The sequence below is a fragment of the Pseudophryne corroboree genome, chromosome 4 (genome assembly GCF_028390025.1).
Source record: "Pseudophryne corroboree isolate aPseCor3 chromosome 4, aPseCor3.hap2, whole genome shotgun sequence".
Taxonomy (NCBI): domain Eukaryota; kingdom Metazoa; phylum Chordata; class Amphibia; order Anura; family Myobatrachidae; genus Pseudophryne; species Pseudophryne corroboree.
The window spans coordinates 641,135,808-641,157,197 of record NC_086447.1 but is presented as its reverse complement, the minus strand read 5'-3'; the positions used below and the strand labels follow the sequence as shown (position 1 = coordinate 641,157,197).

Sequence of the window (21,390 nt, the reverse complement as noted above, 5' to 3'; positions counted from 1 at the left end):
AGGGGTACAAGCTGGAGTTTCAAGATGTTCCCCCATGCCGATTTTTCAAATCGACCTTGCCAGCTTCTCTTCCGGAAAGGGGAGCAGTAACAGCGGCAATCCAAAAATTATGTCAGGATCAGGTCATAGTCCTGGTACCTTTGTCACAACAAGGGGAGGGGTTTTATTCAAGCCTTTTTGTAGTTCCGAAGCCGGACGGTTTGGTCAGACCGATCCTAAACCTAAAAAATCTGAATCTCTACTTGAAATGATTCAAGTTCAAAATGGAATCACTAAGGGCAGTGATTTCCTGTCTGGAGGACGGGGACTACATGGTGTCTGTAGACATAAAGGATGCTTACCTGCATGTTTCCATTTATCTTCCTCACCAGGCTTATTTGAGATTCGCGGTTCAGGTTTGCCATTACCAATTCCAGACGTTACCTTTCGGTCTCTCCACGGCACCGAGGGTATTCACCAAGGTAATGGCGGAGATGATGTTTCTCCTGCATCACAAAGGAGTCAATATAATTCCTTATCTAGACGATCTCCTGATAAAGGCGAGATCCAGGGAGCAGTTGTTACAAAACATCACACTCTCCCTGTCAATACTCCAACAACACGGTTGGATCATAAATTATCCAAAGTCACAGTTGGAACCGATGACAAGATTGTCTTTTCTCAGGATGATTCTGGACACAGAAGTTCAGAGAGTATTTCTTCCAGTGAAAAAGGCTCTGGAAATCCAGAAAATGGTAAAACAGATATTGAAACCATCAAGTGTGTCGACCCATCAGTGCATTCGATTGTTGGGGAAGATGGTGGCGGCCTACGAGGCCATACAGTTTGGCAGGTTCCATGCCAGAGTATTCCAGTTGGACAAGTCGAGATCCCACCTACACATGCACCGGAAGATAGTCCTTTCTTCAAAAGCCAGGATTTCACTCCTGTGGTGGCTACACAGTTCTCACCTACTTGAGGGACGCAGGTTCGGGATTTAGGAGTAGGTCATGATAACCACGGATGCAAGTCTCCAAGGCTGAGGAGCTGTCACTCAGGGGGAAAGCTTCCAATGAAAATGGTCTAGTCAGGAAGCCTGTCTTCACATAAATGTGCTGGAATTGAGAGCCATTTACAACGGCCTTCAACAAGTGGTACGTCTTCTTCAAGATCATCCTGTGCAGATCCAGTCGGACAATGTAACAGCAGTCGTGTACATAAACAGGTAGGGCGGAACAAAAAGCAGAGCGGCAATGGCAGAGGTGATGAAGATCCTCCTCTTGGCAGAAAGACATGTAAAGGGTCTGTCGGCAATTTTCATTCCGGAAGTAGACAACTGGGAAGCAGACTTCCTCAGCAGACATGATCTCCATCCAGGAGAGTGGGGCCTCCACCAAGAAGTCTTCGCAGAGGTGACAAGTCTTTGGGGAGTTCCTCAAGTAGACATGATGGCCTCTCGTCTCAACAAGAAGCTTCAGAAATATTGTTCCAGGTCGAGAGACCCTCAAGCAATAGCAGTGGATGCTCTAGTGACCAAGTGGGTATTCCGGTCAGTGTATGTCTTCCCTCCACTTCTGCTGATCCCAAAAGTTCTCAGGATCATAAGAAGAACAAGGGTTCGAGCACTCTTCATTGCCCCAGACTTGCCAAGGAGGGCTTGGTACCCAGATCTTCAGGAGTTGCTCATAGAAGATCCTCGGCATCTTCCTCTTCGTGAGGACCTGCTGCAGCAGTGGCCGTGCGTGTATCAAGACTTACCGTGGCTATGTTTGACGCCATGGCTGTTGAGCGCCGGATCCTAGACCGAAAGGGTATTCCCAAGGAAGTCATCCCCACCCTTATTCAGGCCAGGAAAGGAGTAACGTTGAAAATATGTGTCTTGGTGTGAATCCAAGAAGGCTCCTATGGAAGAGTTTCAGTTGGGACGTTTTCTCCCTTTTCTGCAGGCTGGTGTGGAGGCGGGCCTCCGATTGGGGTCAATCAAGGTCAAGATTTCGGCCTTGTCAGTGTTCTTCCAAAAACAATTGGCCTCTCTTCCAGAGGTTCAGACCTTCGTGAAAGGAGTTCTGCACATCCAGCCTCCATTTGTGCCTCCAGTGGCACCATGGGACCTTAACGTGGTGTTGCAGTTCCTTCAATCGGATTGGTTTGAGCCTCTACAAGAGAGTTGAAGTTTCTCACTTGGAAAGTGGTGATGCTTTTGGCATTGGCATTCGCACGGCGGGTGTCTGAATTGGGGGCCTTGTCTCACAAGAGCCCTTACCTGATCTTCCATGAAGATAGGGCGGAGTTGAGAACTCGTCAACATTTTCTTCCAAAGATGGGTTCATCTTTCCACATAAACCAACCTATTGTGGTGCCAGTGGTTACTGACACGTTCACTGAGTCAAGGTCTCTAGATGTGGTTAGGGCTTTGAAGATTTATGTCGCTAGAACAGCTCGAATACAGAGTCTTTGTCCTGTATGCTCCCAACAAGATTGGGTGTCCTGCTCCCAAGCAGACTATTGCGCGTTGGATCAGAGGTACGATTCAGCATGCTCATACTACGGCTGGATTGCCGTTACCGACATCAGTGAAGGCCCATTCCACTAGGAAGGTGGGCTCATCGTGGGCGGCTGCCCGGGGGGTCTTGGCATTGCAACTTTGTCGAGCAGCTACTTGGTGGGGGTCAAACACATCTGCAAAATTCTACAAGTTTGACACCTTGGCCGATGAAGACCTCAAGTTCGGTCAATTGCTGCAGGGTTATCCACACTCTCCCGTCCGTACTGGAGCTTTGGTATAAACCCCATGGTCATGAAGTGGACCCCAGCATCCTCTAGGACGTATGAGAAAACAGGATTTTGATACCTACCGGTAAATCCTTTTCTCCTAGTCCGTAGAGGATGCTGGGCGCCCGTCCCAGTGCGTACTTTACCTGCAGTTTTGTTATTAGAGTTACACAAGTTGTGTTATATTAGTTTCAGCATGTTGCTGTCATTGGTTCATGCCTGTTGGCGTGTGTTCTGTTGAATGTCATGTTGTGCGGCATGGTTGAGGTGTGAGCTGGTATGTATCTCACCACTAGTATTAAAGTAAATCCTTTCCTCTAAATGTCCATCTCCCTGGGCACAGTTCCAATAACTGAGGTCTGGAGGAGGGGCATAGAGGGAGGAGCCAGTTCACACCCATTGAAAAGTCTTAAGAGTGCCCATGGCTCCTGCGGAACCGTCTATACCCCATGGTCATGAAGTGGACCCCAGCATCCTCTACGGACTAGTAGAAAAGGATTTACCGGTAGGTATCAAAATCCTGTTTTATCATTCAAGAATGAAACAATTTTCATATATCATTGTCCAGCATTTCAACAACTATTCATATTCCACCCATCAATGCTGCAGGGAAATATGAAATGTTGCTTCCTACTTGCTGTTCCTCCAGCATTTTGAGTTTGAGGTAGCTTTTTCAGCAAATCACTTTGAGGGAGATTTGTCAAAACTTGTAGAGAGATAAGGTGGAGAGAGTGAAAGTACTAAATTATCAGCTTCTAAACAATCAGATGTGCCCACACTCATTCTACATATACGTACAGGGTGTTCGGAAAATCACTGTGCACTTATGTATATTTATTAACACACATATTTACTATATAATACATGATGTAAACACGAATGATAATTATAAACAATGTTGAAAATGACCACTGTTGGCATCAAGACAGGCTTGGATCCTTTTTATTTTGTTTCAAACACATCTATATACATAAGTGCACAGTGACTTTCTGAACAAAATATGCGGTCTTTTCATAAAGCAGTGAAAACAGTGGAGAAGCGAAGCAGTGGAGAAGTTGCCCATGGCAACCAATCAGCTGCTCCATATAATTTTATAATATGCAAATTAGAAATGTTACCTCAATGCTGATTGGTTGCCATTGGCAACTTCTCCACTGCTTCACTTCTCCACTGTTTTCACCACTTTATGAAAAGTGCACAGTGACTTTCCAAACACCCTGTACAATATTCACGGCAAATGTGCTGTGAGTAGCCGCAGCTGGCTGCAAGCTCAGGATGAACACATTTGTAACTGTCATTTTACATGAAGTATTTGAAAAATGATAGTCAGGGGATGATTGGTTGGTACTTTATCCCTCTCCACTTTATCTCTCTCCAAGCTTTGATAAATCTCACCCTTTGTGGGAAAAATGCCAATCATTTGCACAAGTGGGTTATCTTTGTCAGTGCTCCACTGGATTCTTCTGCAAAATCTTGCACTTGCTTCGTTGCCCTCAATTTCAAACTGCCTTAAATTACCCCACAGCCACTGTGGTAACAGCCAGATAGAAAATGACAGGTGCCAGTGCCGCAACTAAGGGGGGCTAAGGGGGCATGCGCCCCAGATGCAGGATTTGTGGGGCTGCCAAGGAGTGACAGTGGTTTTCTTTTTTTACCAGCACTGCTGTGCTGCTTCAGTGAGACAGCAGACGGCTCCAGGGGCAGTGTTTCAGACCCACCTGTCTGCCCACAGCTGGCTCCGACATTGTGCGGGGGAGCTCCAGTACCTGGGATCTCTCCTATGCCGTCTACTGTCTGAAACTCTCTTCTTTGCCATGCAGTGCTGCGACTAGCGAGCGGTGCACCGCGCAAGCTATCGAAGCGAGCTATTGGTGCTGTGTTTTTCAGCAGGCTATGATCCCGGCTTCCTGCCCTGCACCAACCGAAAACAAGCTGCCGGCTACACACCATTGTGAGGACATGCTGCCCAGGCTTTTGCTTGTAAACAGGTGCAATCACCGACGTTGCAGAAATCAAAGGCTCACTTTGCTAGCTATCCACTTGACAGTGGAAACTAAGAGCCTGGACAACCTCCAAATCTCACAAGTATAACTACAGAAGCTTCGTGGTGAGTTTAAAGACAGACTTTATTATCGGCACTGTGCTCCCAGTTAGCAGTATCAACCTCTGTGTTACCTCCCAGATGGGGGGATTTGGTGTAGCTTATAGGGGGATGTAGTGTAGTGATGTAGTGTACCATATAGGGTATGTAGTGTAGTAATGTATTGCAGTGTATAGGGGCATGTAGTGTAGTGATGTAGTTCAGCATGTAAGTGATGTAGTATAGTGAATATGGTAATGTAGTGCAGTGATGAAGTGTTATTATGATATAGTGCAGTGACATAGTGCAATGTATGGGGACACACAGGGGGTCATGTAGGGGAACACACTGCTGGTGGGGCATGTGACCCTTAGGGCATTTGGGGCACATTCGGGAATATTGTCCAATAGTATCCCCTTTTTTTTCAAAATTTTTGATAATCTAATTATTTTAGTCTGACAGGGTTTGTTGGTTTGTTTGTTTGTTAGTTTGTATCTTTTCTTCTTCTTTTTTTGTGGGGGGGGGGGGGGGGGCACCAAATTACTGCCTTGCCCCTGGTGACGAAAATCCTAGTTTCGTCCCTGCAGGTGCTTCCTCAATTTATAGTCATATGACTACAAAAGAGTACAGTTTCCTAGATATGGCTGGTGGGTCAACTTACACACTGGCTCATTTTGTCCCACTCTCCCTTATACCCCCACAATGCATGACGTAATACCAAACAAATGATTACCACATGCTCATCTCTTTCTCTACAGCTTTCTTCCTTAACCTGCTTATTCTTGCTTTCCATACAAGGGAAGTTTAGTCTTCCTACCAAACCAACAAGATCTTCCCATGCCACGGGGTGGCTGCTGGGACCCATCACATGCTCCCTGCTGCAGTTATAACTAGAGATGTGCACTTGAAATTTTTCGGGTTTTGTGTTTTGGTTTTGGGTTCGGTTCCGCGGCCGTGTTTTGGGTTCGACCGCGTTTTGGCAAAACCTCACCGAATTTTTTTTGTCGGATTCGGGTGTGTTTTGGATTCGGGTGTTTTTTTCAAAAAACACTAAAAAACAGCTTAAATCATAGAATTTGGGGGTCATTTTGATCCCAAAGTATTATTAACCTCAAAAACCATAATTTCCACTCATTTTCAGTCTATTCTGAATACCTCACACCTCACAATATTATTTTTAGTCCTAAAATTTAAACCGAGGTCGCTGGATGACTAAGCTAAGCGACCCTAGTGGCCGACACAAACACCGGGCCCATCTAGGAGTGGCACTGCAGTGTCACGCAGGATGGCCCTTCCAAAAAACACTCCCCAAACAGCACATGACGCAAAGAAAAAAAGAGGCGCAATGAGGTAGCTGTGTGAGTAAGATAAGCGACCCTAGTGGCCGACACAAACACCGGGCCCATCTAGGAGTGGCACTGCAGTGTCACGCAGGATGGCCCTTCCAAAAAACACTCCCCAAACAGCACATGACGCAAAGAAAAAAAGAGGCGCAATGAGGTAGCTGTGTGAGTAAGCTAAGCGACCCTAGTGGCCGACACAAACACCTGGCCCATCTAGGAGTGGCACTGCAGTGTCACGCAGGATGGCCCTTCCAAAAAACCCTCCCCAAACAGCACATGACGCAAAGAAAAAAAGAGGCGCAATGAGGTAGCTGTGTGAGTAAGATAAGCGACCCTAGTGGCCGACACAAACACCGGGCCCATCTAGGAGTGGCACTGCAGTGTCACGCAGGATGGCCCTTCCAAAAAACACTCCCCAAACAGCACATGACGCAAAGAAAAAAAGAGGCGCAATGAGGTAGCTGTGTGAGTTAGATAAGCGACCCTAGTGGCCGACACAAACACCGGGCCCATCTAGGAGTGGCACTGCAGTGTCACGCAGGATGGCCCTTCCAAAAAACACTCCCCAAACAGCACATGACGCAAAGAAAAAAGGCGCAATGAGGTAGCTGTGTGAGTAAGATAAGCGACCCTAGTGGCCGACACAAACACCGGGCCCATCTAGGAGTGGCACTGCAGTGTCACGCAGGATGGCCCTTCCAAAAAACACTCCCCAAACAGCACATGACGCAAAGAAAAAAAGAGGCGCAATGAGGTAGCTGTGTGAGTAAGATAAGCGACCCTAGTGGCCGACACAAACACCTGGCCCATCTAGGAGTGTCACTGCAGTGTCACGCAGGATGGCCCTTCCAAAAAACACTCCCCAAACAGCACATGACGCAAAGAAAAAAAGAGGCGCAATGAGGTAGCTGTGTGAGTAAGATAAGCGACCCTAGTGGCCGACACAAACACCGGGCCCATCTAGGAGTGGCACTGCAGTGTCACGCAGGATGGCCCTTCCAAAAAACACTCCCCAAACAGCACATGACGCAAAGAAAAAAAGAGGCGCAATGAGGTAGCTGTGTGAGTAAGATAAGCGACCCTAGTGGCCGACACAAACACCTGGCCCATCTAGGAGTGGCACTGCAGTGTCACGCAGGATGGCCCTTCCAAAAAACACTCCCCAAACAGCACATGACACAAAGAAAAAAAGAGGCGCAATGAGGTAGCTGTGTGAGTAAGATAAGCGACCCTAGTGGCCGACACAAACACCGGGCCCATCTAGGAGTGGCACTGCAGTGTCACGCAGGATGGCCCTTCCAAAAAACACTCCCCAAACAGCACATGACGCAAAGAAAAAAAGAGGCGCAATGAGGTAGCTGTGTGAGTAAGATAAGCGACCCTAGTGGCCGACACAAACACCTGGCCCATCTAGGAGTGGCACTGCAGTGTCACGCAGGATGGCCCTTCCAAAAAACACTCCCCAAACAGCACATGACGCAAAGAAAAATTAAAGAAAAAAGAGGTGCAAGATGGAATTGTCCTTGGGCCCTCCCACCCACCCTTATGTTGTATAAACAGGACATGCACACTTTAACCAACCCATCATTTCAGTGACAGGGTCTGCCACACGACTGTGACTGAAATGACGGGTTGGTTTGGACCCCCACCAAAAAAGAAGCAATTAATCTCTCCTTGCACAAACTGGCTCTACAGAGGCAAGATGTCCACCTCATCATCATCCTCCGATTCCTCACCCCTTTCACTGTGTACATCTCCCTCCTCACAGATTATTAATTCGTCCCCACTGGAATCCACCATCTCAGCTCCCTGTGTACTTTGTGGAGGCAATTGCTGCTGGTCAATGTCTCCACGGAGGAATTGATTATAATTCATTTTAATGAACATCATCTTCTCCACATTTTCTGGAAGTAACCTCGTACGCCGATTGCTGACAAGGTGAGCGGCGGCACTAAACACTCTTTCGGAGTACACACTTGTGGGAGGGCAACTTAGGTAGAATAAAGCCAGTTTGTGCAAGGGCCTCCAAATTGCCTCTTTTTCCTGCCAGTATAAGTACGGACTGTGTGACGTGCCTACTTGGATGCGGTCACTCATATAATCCTCCACCATTCTTTCAATGGGGAGAGAATCATATGCAGTGACAGTAGACGACATGTCCGTAATCGTTGACAGGTCCTTCAGTCCGGACCAGATGTCAGCATCAGCAGTCGCTCCAGACTGCCCTGCATCACCGCCAGCGGGTGCGCTCGGAATTCTGAGCCTTTTCTTCGCACCCCCAGTTGCGGGAGAATGTGAAGGAGGAGATGTTGACAGGTCGCGTTCCGCTTGACTTGACAATTTTCTCACCAGCAGGTCTTTGAACCCCAGCAGACTTGTGTCTGCCGGAAAGAGAGATCCAAGGTAGGTTTTAAATCTAGGATCGAGCACGGTGGCCAAAATGTAGTGCTCTGATTTCAACAGATTGACCACCCGTGAATCCTTGTTAAGCGAATTAAGGGCTCCATCCACAAGTCCCACATGCCTAGCGGAATCGCTCCGTGTTAGCTCCTCCTTCAATGTCTCCAGCTTCTTCTGCAAAAGCCTGATGAGGGGAATGACCTGACTCAGGCTGGCAGTGTCTGAACTGACTTCACGTGTGGCAAGTTCAAAGGGCAGCAGAACCTTGCACAACGTTGAAATCATTCTCCACTGCGCTTGAGACAGGTGCATTCCACCTCCTATATCGTGCTGAATTGTATAGGCTTGAATGGCCTTTTGCTGCTCCTCCAACCTCTGAAGCATATATAGGGTTGAATTCCACCTCGTTACCACTTCTTGCTTCAGATGATGGCAGGGCAGGTTCAGGCGTTTTTGGTGTTGCTCCAGTCTTCTGTACGTGGTGCCTGTACGCCGAAAGTGTCCCGCAATTCTTCTGGCCACCGACAGCATCTCTTGCACGCCCCTGTCGTTTTTTAAAAAATTCTGCACCACCAAATTCAAGGTATGTGCAAAACATGGGACGTGCTGGAATTTGCCCAGATTTAATGCACACACAATATTGCTGGCGTTGTCCGATGCCACAAATCCACAGGAGAGTCCAATTGGGGTAAGCCATTCCGCGATGATCTTCCTCAGTTGCCGTAAGAGGTTTTCAGCTGTGTGCGTATTCTGGAAACCGGTGATACAAAGCGTAGCCTGCCTAGGAAAGAGTTGGCGTTTGCGAGATGCTGCTACTGGTGCCGCCGCTGCTGTTCTTGCGGCGGGAGTCCATACATCTACCCAGTGGGCTGTCACAGTCATATAGTCCTGACCCTGCCCTGCTCCACTTGTCCACATGTCCGTGGTTAAGTGGACATTGGGTACAGCTGCATTTTTTAGGACACTGGTGACTCTTTTTCTGAGGTCTGTGTACATTTTCGGTATCGCCTGCCTAGAGAAATGGAACCTAGATGGTATTTGGTACCGGGGACACAGTACCTCCAACAAGTCTCTAGTTGGCTCTGCAGTAATGATGGATACCGGAACCACGTTTCTCACCACCCAGGATGCCAAGGCCTCAGTTATCCGCTTTGCAGCAGGATGACTGCTGTGATATTTCATCTTCCTCGCAAAGGACTGTTGGACAGTCAATTGCTTGGTGGAAGTAGTAAAATTGGTCTTACGATTTCCCCTCTGGGATGACCATCGACTCCCAGCAGCAACAACAGCAGCGCCAGCAGCAGTAGGCGTTACACGCAAGGATGCATCGGAGGAATCCCAGGCAGGAGAGGAATCGTCAGAATTGCCAGTGACATGGCCTGCAGGACTATTGGCATTCCTGGGGAAGGAGGAAATTGACACTGAGGGAGTTGGTGGGGTGGTTTGCGTGAGCTTGGTTACAAGAGGAAGGGATTTACTGGTCAGTGGACTGCTTCCGCTGTCGCCCAAAGTTTTTGAACTTGTCACTGACTTATTATGAATGCGCTGCAGGTGACGTATAAGGGAGGATGTTCCGAGGTGGTTAACGTCCTTACCCCTACTTATTACAGCTTGACAAAGGCAACACACGGCTTGACAAATGTTGTCCGCATTTCTGTTGAAATACTTCCACACCGAAGAGCTGATTTTTTTGGTATTTTCACCAGGCATGTCAATGGCCATATTCCTCCCACGGACAACAGGTGTCTCCCCGGGTGCCTGACTTAAACAAACCACCTCACCATCAGAATCCTCCTTGTCAATTTCCTCCCCAGCGCCAGCAACACCCATATCCTCCTCATCCTGGTGTACTTCAACACTGACATCTTTAATCTGACTATCAGGAACTGGACTGCGGGAGCTCCTTCCAGCACTTGCAGGGGGCGTGCAAATGGTGGAAGGCGCATGCTCTTCACGTCCAGTGTTGGGAAGGTCAGGCATCGCAACCGACACAATTGGACTCTCCTTGTGGATTTGGGATTTCGAAGAACGCACAGTTCTTTGCGGTGCTTTTGCCAGCTTGAGTCTTTTCATTTTTCTAGCGAGAGGCTGAGTGCTTCCATCCTCTTGTGAAGCTGAACCACTAGCCATGAACATAGGCCAGGGCCTCAGCCGTTCCTTGCCACTCCGTGTGGTAAATGGCATATTGGCAAGTTTACGCTTCTCCTCCGACAATTTTATTTTAGATTTTGGAGTCCTTTTTTTTACTGATATTTGGTGTTTTGAATTTTACATGCTCTGTACTATGACATTGGGCATCGGCCTTGGCAGACGACGTTGCTGGCATTTCATCGTCTCGGCCATGACTAGTGGCAGCAGCTTCAGCACGAGGTGGAAGTGGATCTTGATCTTTCCCTAATTTTGGAACCTCAACATTTTTGTTCTCCATATTTTAATAGGCACAACTAAAAGGCACCTCAGGTAAACAATGGAGATGGATGGATACTAGTATACTTATGGATGGACGAGCGACTGCCGACACAGAGGTAGCTACAGCCGTGGACTACCATACTGTGTCTGCTGCTAATATAGACTGGATGATAATGAGATGAAATCAATATATATATATATATATATATATATATATATATATAATATCACTAGTACTGCAGCCGGACAGGTATACATATTTATTATGTAATGACTGATGACGGACCTGCTGGACACTGTCAGCTCAGCAGCACCGCAGACTGCTACAGTAAGCTACTATAGTAGTATGTATAAAGAAGAAGGAAAAAAAAAAACCACGGGTAGGTGGTATACAATTATGGATGGACGAGCGACTGCCGACACAGAGGTAGCTACAGCCGTGGACTACCGTACTGTGTCTGCTGCTAATATAGACTGGATGATAATGAGATTAAATCAGTATATATATATATATATATATATATATATATATATATATAATATCACACTAGTACTGCAGCCGGACAGGTAGATATATTTATTATGTAATGACTGATGACGGACCTGCTGGACACTGTCAGCTCAGCAGCACCGCAGACTGCTACAGTAAGCTACTATAGTAGTATGTATAAAGAAGAAAGGAAAAAAAAAAACCACGGGTAGGTGGTATACAATTATGGATGGACGAGCGACTGCCGACACAGAGGTAGCTACAGCCGTGGACTACCGTACTGTGTCTGCTGCTAATATAGACTGGATGATAATGAGATGAAATCAATATATATATATATAATATCACACTAGTACTGCAGCCGGACAGGTATATATATTTATTATGTAATGACTGATGACGGACCTGCTGTACACTGTCAGCTCAGCAGCACCGCAGACTGCTACAGTAAGCTACTATAGTAGTATGTATAAAGAAGAAAGAAAAAAAAAAACCACGGGTAGGTGGTATACAATTATGGATGGACGAGCGACTGCCGACACAGAGGTAGCTACAGCCGTGGACTACCGTACTGTGTCTGCTGCTAATATAGACTGGATGATAATGAGATGAAATCAATATATATATATAATATCACACTAGTACTGCAGCCGGACAGGTATATATATTTATTATGTAATGACTGATGACGGACCTGCTGGACACTGTCAGCTCAGCAGCACCGCAGACTGCTACAGTAAGCTACTATAGTAGTATGTATAAAGAAGAAAGAAAAAAAAAACCACGGGTAGGTGGTATACAATTATGGATGGACGAGCGACTGCCGACACAGAGGTAGCTACAGCCGTGGACTACCGTACTGTGTCTGCTGCTAATATAGACTGGATGATAATGAGATGAAATCAATATACAGTGATCGCGCTGAGGCCCCCAAAAAGTGGGTCCCAGGGACCCCTCACTTTTAAAAATTGGGGTCCAACCGGTCCTTTTCTGGGTCCCATTGGGTTAAAGGCTCTTATTGATCTTAATCTTATTTGGACACCACAAAAAAGAGTTGCAAGGGGGGGGGGGTGACAATGCTGCTGGGCTGTGTAGCATGCAGGTCACCCTGCACCAGAGCTGTAACTAGACATTTTGGTGCCCTTTGGCAGAAAGTGAATTGATGCCCCACCTCCAAGATCCCAGAATGCAGGCAGTGCGCGCCGCAGGCGCGACGTAAAAATTTAGGGGTGTGGCTTCATGGGGAGGGGGCGTGGCCACATAATAGTGCCAATTCACATTACGCCACACAGTAGTGCCGCTTATACACATTGCACCAAGTAGAATCTCCTATACACACTGCGCCAGTTAGTGCACGTTATACATATTGCTCCAGATAGAACACATCATACACAATGCGACAGGTAGAGCATGTTACACACACTGCGCCAGATAGAGCACGTTACACACATTGCGCCAGATAGAGCACGTTACACACATTGCGCCAGGTACAGCACGTTACACACATTGCGCCAGGTACAGCACTTTACACACATTGCGCCAGGTACAACACGTTACACACAGTGCGCCAGGTAGAGCACGTTACACACAGTGCGCCAGGTAGAGCACGTTACACACAGTGCGCCAGGTAGAGCACGTTACACACAGTGCGCCAGGTAGAGCACGTTACACACAGTGCGCCAGGTAGAGCACGTTACACACAGTGCGCCAGGTAGAGCACGTTACACACAGTGCGCCAGGTAGAGGATCACTTACACATTGCAGCCACCACCTCAGACCCCCACTACTTGATGTGCAGGCTAGAGATGGTGTAATATGGCTAGGGAGAGAGAGGGGGGGGACAGGATACAACCTGCTGTTGCTAGTGGCTGCTATTACATGTCTCCCTGCAGCTCAGCCTCTTGGGCTCTATGAGCTGAATGTTCAGAGCAGCCCTCACCCCTGGTTTGTGCCTAGCCCTGTCCTATGCTGGGAGCTGGCTGCACACAGTAATAACTGTATGGACACTGCAGCCCTCCCCCAGCACCTCCGAGCTCCGTTCACAGCACAGCCTAATAAATCAAGCAGAGGCTGCCGCTGATCTCCATAAATCCCGGGTGGTAAGGGAGTGTGTACAGCGAGAGCTTCGTGATGGATTACATAGAGAGGATCAAGGACGGACTTTGCTAGGGGATGCGAACACTAGCAATGACGTGCGGTAGTGCACTGTAGCCGCCCTTTCCCTCCTTCACTGCCAGATCCTCCTGTGCGGTGTGCTCCTGGACATACTCCCCAACCCCATCCCCGCTGCAGCTGCGCTTACTGAAGCATGCGGGACATCAGAGGTGCGTGGCCCCCCTCCCCCATGTGATTCATATCTAAAACACTGCATCAGCCGATCAGAACTGCAGCAGCGCCAGCACTGAACAGGCAGGTAGCTGCTGGGTTATGAATACACAGACGGTCACTCACTGTCGCGGCCAGAGCGCCCGGGAAGCAGGGAAGAGTCGAATACACTTTTTCTGAAGGGGTGTGTCCCTGGGGACGCGCTCCACTCAGATTGGCTAGAGGTGTAATGATTGATGTCTCCCTTGACCAAGAGGCTCCTTCTCCACATATTTAGTTCTCTCTGCAGCCGGACAAGGTAGAAATCAATCATTACACCTCCAGCCAATCCCAGTGGAGCGCGTCCCCGGGGACCCACCCATTCAGAAAAAGTGAGTCCCTGGGTCTTATTATTGGGTAAAATACGCGCTATGCCGCGTTTTTGCGATCACTGATATATATATATATATAATATCACACTAGTACTGCAGCCGGACAGGTAGATATATTTATTATGTAATGACTGATGACGGACCTGCTGGACACTGTCAGCTCAGCAGCACCGCAGACTGCTACAGTAAGCTACTATAGTAGTATGTATAAAGAAGAAAGAAAAAAAAAAAACCACGGGTAGGTGGTATACAATTATGGATGGACGAGCGACTGCCGACACAGAGGTAGCTACAGCCGTGGACTACCGTACTGTGTCTGCTGCTAATATAGACTGGATGATAATGAGATGAAATCAATATATATATATATATATATATATATATAAATATATAATATCACTAGTACTGCAGCCGGACAGGTATATATATTTATTATGTAATGACTGATGACGGACCTGCTGGACACTGTCAGCTCAGCAGCACCGCAGACTGCTACAGTAAGCTACTATAGTAGTATGTATAAAGAAGAAGAAAGAAAGAAAAAAAAACGGGTAGGTGGTATACAATATTATATATATATTATATACAATTATATATATATATTATATATATTAAACTGGTGGTGATTATTAAACTGGTGGTCAGGTCACTGGTCACACTATCAGCCACTTGCAAGTAGTATTCCTAAGCAGACAATCACAATATATATTATACTGGTGGTCAGTGTGGTCACAATGGCAGTGTGGCACTCTGGCAGCAAAAGTGTGCACTGTACGTTATATGTACTCCTGAGTCCTGCTCTCAGACTCTAACTGCTCCCCACTGTCAGTGTCTCCCCCACAAGTCAGATATACATTATACAGTCACACTATCTATCTATCACTTCAGCAAGTAGTAGTACTCCTCCTAATGCTCCCCAAAATTACTACTGTGTCTCTCTCTACTCTAGTCTCACTCTCTTCTCTATAAACGGAGAGGACGCCAGCCACGTCCTCTCCCTATGAATCTCAATGCACGTGTGAAAATGGCGGCGACGCGCGGCTCCTTATATAGAATCCGAGTCTCGCGATAGAATCCGAGCCTCGCGAGAATCCGACAGCGGGATGATGACGTTCGGGCGCGCTCGGGTTAACCGAGCAAGGCGGGAAGATCCGAGTCGCTCGGACCCGTGTAAAAAAACATGAAGTTCGGGCGGGTTCGGATTCCGAGGAACCGAACCCGCTCATCTCTAGTTATAACCTGCCAGCTGATTACTATGAAATACTTTGTGAACACTAGTTTCTACATTACTGGGTGCATGATTCTATGAAAATGGTTCACTCTATTAATTCCAAAAATTAAGTTAATGGAATACATTAATCTATCCTGGGCCTTAAGTGCATAACTTTCCTCAACATATGCTTACAATTTGGAAAAATTACCCTGATTTGCTTTAATATTGTCTATATAGCCCATATCCAGGCATTAGTATGTCATTTTTTCTTACCAAAGAAAAAGAGTGCGATCCTTCCAGTGTATTGTGACAGTTTTCCAAACAACAAAGAACAGATTGCATTTGTTGCTGCAAAGCAAATCATCACATAGCCAACATATTGTATCCCAAGTGTGCAGGTAACATAAGACTAAAAGAAAAAAGAAAATACAGCAGCAGTTTACTAACATGACAACAAAGACAAATGTAAGGGTGCATACACACGGTGAGATTCGGACTTATCCGATTCTCACCGTGCGACAGGGGGCCGGGTCGGCACTTAGCCAGTATCGCAAGCACATAATGAGTGTGCTTGCGATGCTGGCTATGTGCGATGTCAATCCTGACTATCTCTTCTATAGAGATAGCCAGGATTGACTTGCCTGCACAGCCTATTTTTTCTGCCGATGCCGACCGCGCGGGGCCGCGCATCGGCATCGGATCGGGATCGCAAGGTGACTGTCACCTTGCGATCTGCACTATCTTTTCTTCCGATTCTGACTATATAGTCAGAATCGGAAGAAAATATCTTACCGTGTGTACACACCTTAAGTGCCAGGACTGACTGAAAGAATAATATAGTTTTTAAATGCTTTGTAACAGTCCTAAACATAAATACAAAGATTACTAGACTTTGGTACAAATAATAAAATTTACTATTGAAAGTTTCAGTTCGGTAATATTAATTTGTAATCTAGTCAGGTACAGCATAAAGAATGCCTCAGTACGGATCATTGAAAGGCTAATTCCAACCACACTAAAACTTTAGTTTGAGATAAAAACAACAAAAATGAAGAAAACACCATTTAAGAGCGAGGCATATCTCCTTTTGGGGTGTAGTATGGATGACCGGCGGTCTCCTGACCGCCGGTCAGCTTACCGACGCTGGGATCCCGGCAGCATACCGACGCCGGGATTCCGGCGGGGAAGGGCGAGTGCAGCAAGCCCCTTGCGGGCTCGCTGCGCTCGCCACGCTGCGGGCTCAGTGGCGACCTACGGTCGCCACGGGTTCTATTCCCACTCTATGGGTGTCGTGGACACCCACGAGTGGAAATAGTCCCTGTTGGTCGGCATGCCGACCATCGGGATAGTGGGGGTCGGGATGCTGGAGGAGGTCATGTGACCGTCGGTCTCCCGACCGTCGGTCACATGAATACCACCCCCCCTTTTGCACAATGGTAAACTGTCTGTGACTGTACTGCATGCATTATCTATAGATGATAGCATTACTGCTCCCATTGCTGGTAATGGGACCCAGCAAAGCCTGGGTTTAACCAGAATATGCATGCGTGGATGTCCACAGGGCCATCTTAACATATAGGCACAGGTGCGGATACAACTAGCTGCGCCCAGCTGCCAATATTCACACCCTCGATCACATAATGTCAATTCTATGGATTGCGCGGGTACGAATATACGCGTGCACCATGACAAACAAGTCGCAACTGTGCCAAGTTGCAGCTAAGCTGAGATTGACTACAACTGTATGTTATGATTTTTTAAAATTGGTTTCCTGGAATGGGTGTATAGGGGCCCGAGTTTGTTGCTTTGCCCTAGGCCTACAATGCTGTTATGACAGCCCTGGATGTCCACCATGTATAATCATTAACCGGCACTATACACCGGGACTCTTTATCTCTAAGCTATCATACTTATAAGTGGTTCGAATTTTTTTATGTCACACAACTCAATAGTATCAGCATATCTAAGAACTGTTTCCAACTTTAACTGAGTGTCGCCACATATTATATGAACCGCTTTCTAGTCATATAAGAGATCGCATGAGAACATGAAGAGAACATGAAGATCTGATAGTAGTCTCATAAAACAAATATAAACGTGAAAGACTACCAAGCTATTTTTTAGCAAAGAGATAAGTATATAACTGACATATATGTTTCAAAAAACTCTGGTGTGTCTGCATAAATTGTGAAACAGTCTCAATACTAGAGACAGATTGAAAACTATTGCAAGAGCGCTGATTTAATTGATTGGAAATGTAATTATTGGCATCTACATGTTGGAGTACCATTTAACCCTTTATGGAGGACTGTTCTAAGTATATGGTCTTTGTTAATGTATGCGCTTTGTGAGATGAGGTGTCCCAATTCTTATGGTATTAGAACCGTCTGTGGATAAGTACGGTTCCGCAGACATGATCTCCATTGAAGCATGTGCTTTCTGAATATGACGTACACCTTCTCTTATGAATTAGGAATTGTACCATTACGGAGTGAATCACTGAATGTTTATTGGTAAATATTTGGACGCATACCCAACATACCTGTTTATGCCTTTCTTTTGAGAGGACAGGGACCACTTACCCACATTCTAGTTACTATGTCCCTGTGTACGATTAACAGTATTTCTTTATAAACAAAGTTTAGAGACAGTATATTTATTATCTGTTCTCTTGTATGAATTGTTCCTTTGGCCACAATTGTATCTCATCTTTGTGGACATAATTACGTAATAAATTACATCTGCACAGCCACTGCAGTCTTGATAACAGACTGGCAGAAGGAGTGTTTACATGTTACAATACACATTTATACTATCCTCTCATGCATATACAAGGACAAGGAATAACCTGGAAGATCTACGCAAGGGTTTCCTTTGAGGTAATTTAGAAATTTCTATCTATTATTTGTACTGAATATTATAGACTCACAGCGCTGAAGACTTTTTCCACACTAATATAAATAAATATATATATATATTTCTTAGAGAGTAGTTAACGTCAGACCAATGTCAGAGACTTTAGATTAACTTAGTCTTGTGAATGGGCAATATTAACAGCCGTTATAGCACAATAAATTTAGAGTAATATATCACAAAGCTTGATACAATCTTTTTGCCCCTATTACATTGGATAAGTTAGTCACTATCCTAACGCTTTAATTTTGGGCAATTATTTTACAAGTGTGTACTCTCAGGCTATCAAACATACCAATATGCCTGGCTATAGAGATTTATTTTAAATTATGAAATAAAAGTTAAATTTTAATAATTTACAAACATTTCAAAAGAGTGCGCCACACACTAAGCTCTTTTTTAGTGAAGAACCCGCTAGTGGTCTACACTAATAACCTTTAGAAAAATAATCATTAACCAGCAAACCTTCTGTAGCTTAGCAAAAGACTCCGCTGAGCAGGGGGACACCACGGCTCCTCACAAGAAAGGTAAGTGAGGTTAAATTCTGGCAGCATATTAGTTAGCAGTATCACTAGAATACTAAAGGAAATATGCCACTGGTAACAACACTCTTCAGCAAAATATCATTTCTCCATCTTAAGGGTGTTAAGGCACCTTTCGCTTTGACAACAGAATGCAAAACCCACTTAATCAGAAAAGAGGGACTCCTGGGGCAATATTTACTAATATTCGTGTTTGAGTCGGTTTGTGTAGTGTTTAAACTCGTTTTGTATCGGGTACATTTTCATGCAACTTTTTGAATCCATATACGCAAAGTTACGAAGCAGTCGACTTTATGGTTGTCGTGTTTTCCGATGTCGATTCCAGTCGGTTTTTTTTTGGCACATTTACGGCCGTCATTGTCGTTTGCGTACGTGTTTTTGTTGTATTTGCTGGTGTTTTCCCTAAGTTAAACGCGGCAGGGTTTTTTTTTTTCCGCGGCCGCATTTTCACTTTTTAGTTTCGATTTTCATCCCCGTTCGTGATTGGTTGTGTTTCAGATGGTAGGAGTGTCTGTGCGCAACCATATAAATACGCCCCAAACCGTCCGCACCTCGTGGGTTTAGTTAGTGGTGAGGAGGAGGGAGGTTGTGCTGTGGAGGTAGGTGAATTTGTGGTTTGGTGAGGAGTGTTGGTAGCGATTTCTGAGTGTGGTATTGTGTTTGAAAGTCGTCTTGTCATTCTTGTTGATTTGTATTTTGTGGTTTTGTCTCATTTTTAGTCCAAGTTATTTTTCTTTATAGTCCCTTGTCAGTGTTTGTTTGTGTGTGTGTGTGTGTGTGTGTGTGTGTGTGTGTGTTGTGTAGTGGTAGTGGAGGAGTGTGTTGTTGTTTTTTTTTCTGTTAACTGTTTAGACACACAATTATGTGTGACTCAGAGGTGGGTGAGGTGGAGGGTGTGAGTGAGGGGGAAGAGGTCGGTCAGGTGGAGGAGGTGAGTGTTAGTGAGGTTAGTGAGGTGGAGGAGGTGGGTGAGGTTGCTGCAGCAGCCTCAAGTGATAGTGACAGTCAGAGTGCTCCGCAGCCATGCACCACTACTAAGACTGGGCGGAATGTAAAGTTTAGTTTTGCTGAAAATGTGGCATTGGTGCGTGAGCTGATGAAGTATCAGAGGCAGCTATTTGGCCCTGAGTCCGCCAAGGTGCCAACACGGAGGAAGACGGTGTTGTGGGCAAAAGTTGTTGCTGCTGTCAATAGTGAGGGGGTGGTCAAGCGGACGGAGGACACGTGCCGCAAACGGTACTATGACATAAAGCGACGTGTCAAGTCCAAAATGGCCAAGGAGGCCAAGTCGGCTCGGAAAACCGGTGGTGGGCAGCCCTATATTGCAAGATATCTGGAGTATGAGGAGCCCATGCGGAGTGTAATACCTCCTGAAGTTGTCTCTGCAACCCATGTCCAGGATTCAGATCGGCCCAGGAAGAATGGTGAGCATGTGTATTTGCATTTACATTCTATGTTTGTTTTGTTTTGTTTTTGTTTTTTTAAATGTGTGTCATGTGACGTTGCATATTACTCCCATCTTCAAGTGTGTGTCAGCCAATACATTGTTTTCGTTAATGTTTTATACAAAAGCCAATGTAACATCTTACTTTATTGTATGTCATGTGTTTTTCTGAAAGATATTTTGCATGTGTAGTTTGGACTTGGTGTGTCTCTGAATTGTCCTGCAATAATGTTTTCCTTTTGGGCGTTTTTTAAATAAAAATTGTGACTATGTTTTATATTTAAGTGATCCATGTGCAATGTTTAAAAAACAGTGGTTGTCATGTTAGAGGCTGGAGTAGTGGAAAGTGGTTTGGAAACCACTTACATGTGTAATGTCATTATTAGATAATGTTAAATTTTTTATCAAAATAACACTATTTCTTTGATAATTTTTTGCTTGTATTTGTACCGTGACACCACACTGCAGTGTAATTTTTAAAAAATTGCTACATTTTGTTTTGGCTCATATAGTGGTAATGTGTCTTTGGAGTGCCACATCACAGAGCAATTTATATATTGCATCTGTAATATTTATCCTTTCATACAAATGTCAGTGTCCTGTACATGTTTTCCTGTGTTGATTTTGCCATAGTGCATATGTCTATTGGACAATGTTTATTGTTTTATGTTTTTTATTTTTGTTTTTCCGGTACTTATGGTTTTTTTTAAAAACAAACCAAGCATTTCTAAAAGAATAAATGTTTATAAGCATAATGGGTGCATGTATACACAAGAGCATGAAATTTTTTTATTTTTTTTATACAGTGTTAGAAAAAAGCAGTACTACTCGTCGGCCAGTAACTCCTATCACATCTGATGATGATGATGCTGCGGAAGCAGGTAAAGTGTCCACTGTAGTATAGGGTATGCTTGTAAAGGAATGGCCATAACAAAATAGCACTTTCATTAAAAGGTCCATCAAAAGAAGTATGGAGCAGCAGAAGTGGCACTTCTTTAAGACATCACCACAAAAAACCTGTGGCCGAAAAGAAAGCAAGGTCGTATGTCCCGGCCCAAACACAGCAGGCTACCCCTCCACGAAGATTATCGTCCGTATGTTTTGTCCCC

The 21,390-nt window shown here is 45.5% G+C and overlaps 1 protein-coding gene across 1 annotated transcript in view; it reads right to left on the bottom strand.

Moving 5' to 3' along the window:
* LOC134910086 (protein unc-93 homolog A-like) overlaps positions 1-21,390 on the bottom strand; it is a 192,227-nt gene that overhangs the window by 22,375 nt on the left and 148,462 nt on the right. The window contains exon 6 of the mRNA XM_063917726.1: positions 15,656-15,791. Coding sequence (XP_063773796.1) covers positions 15,656-15,791 — 136 coding nt within the window. The remainder of the gene's footprint in view (positions 1-15,655; positions 15,792-21,390) is intronic.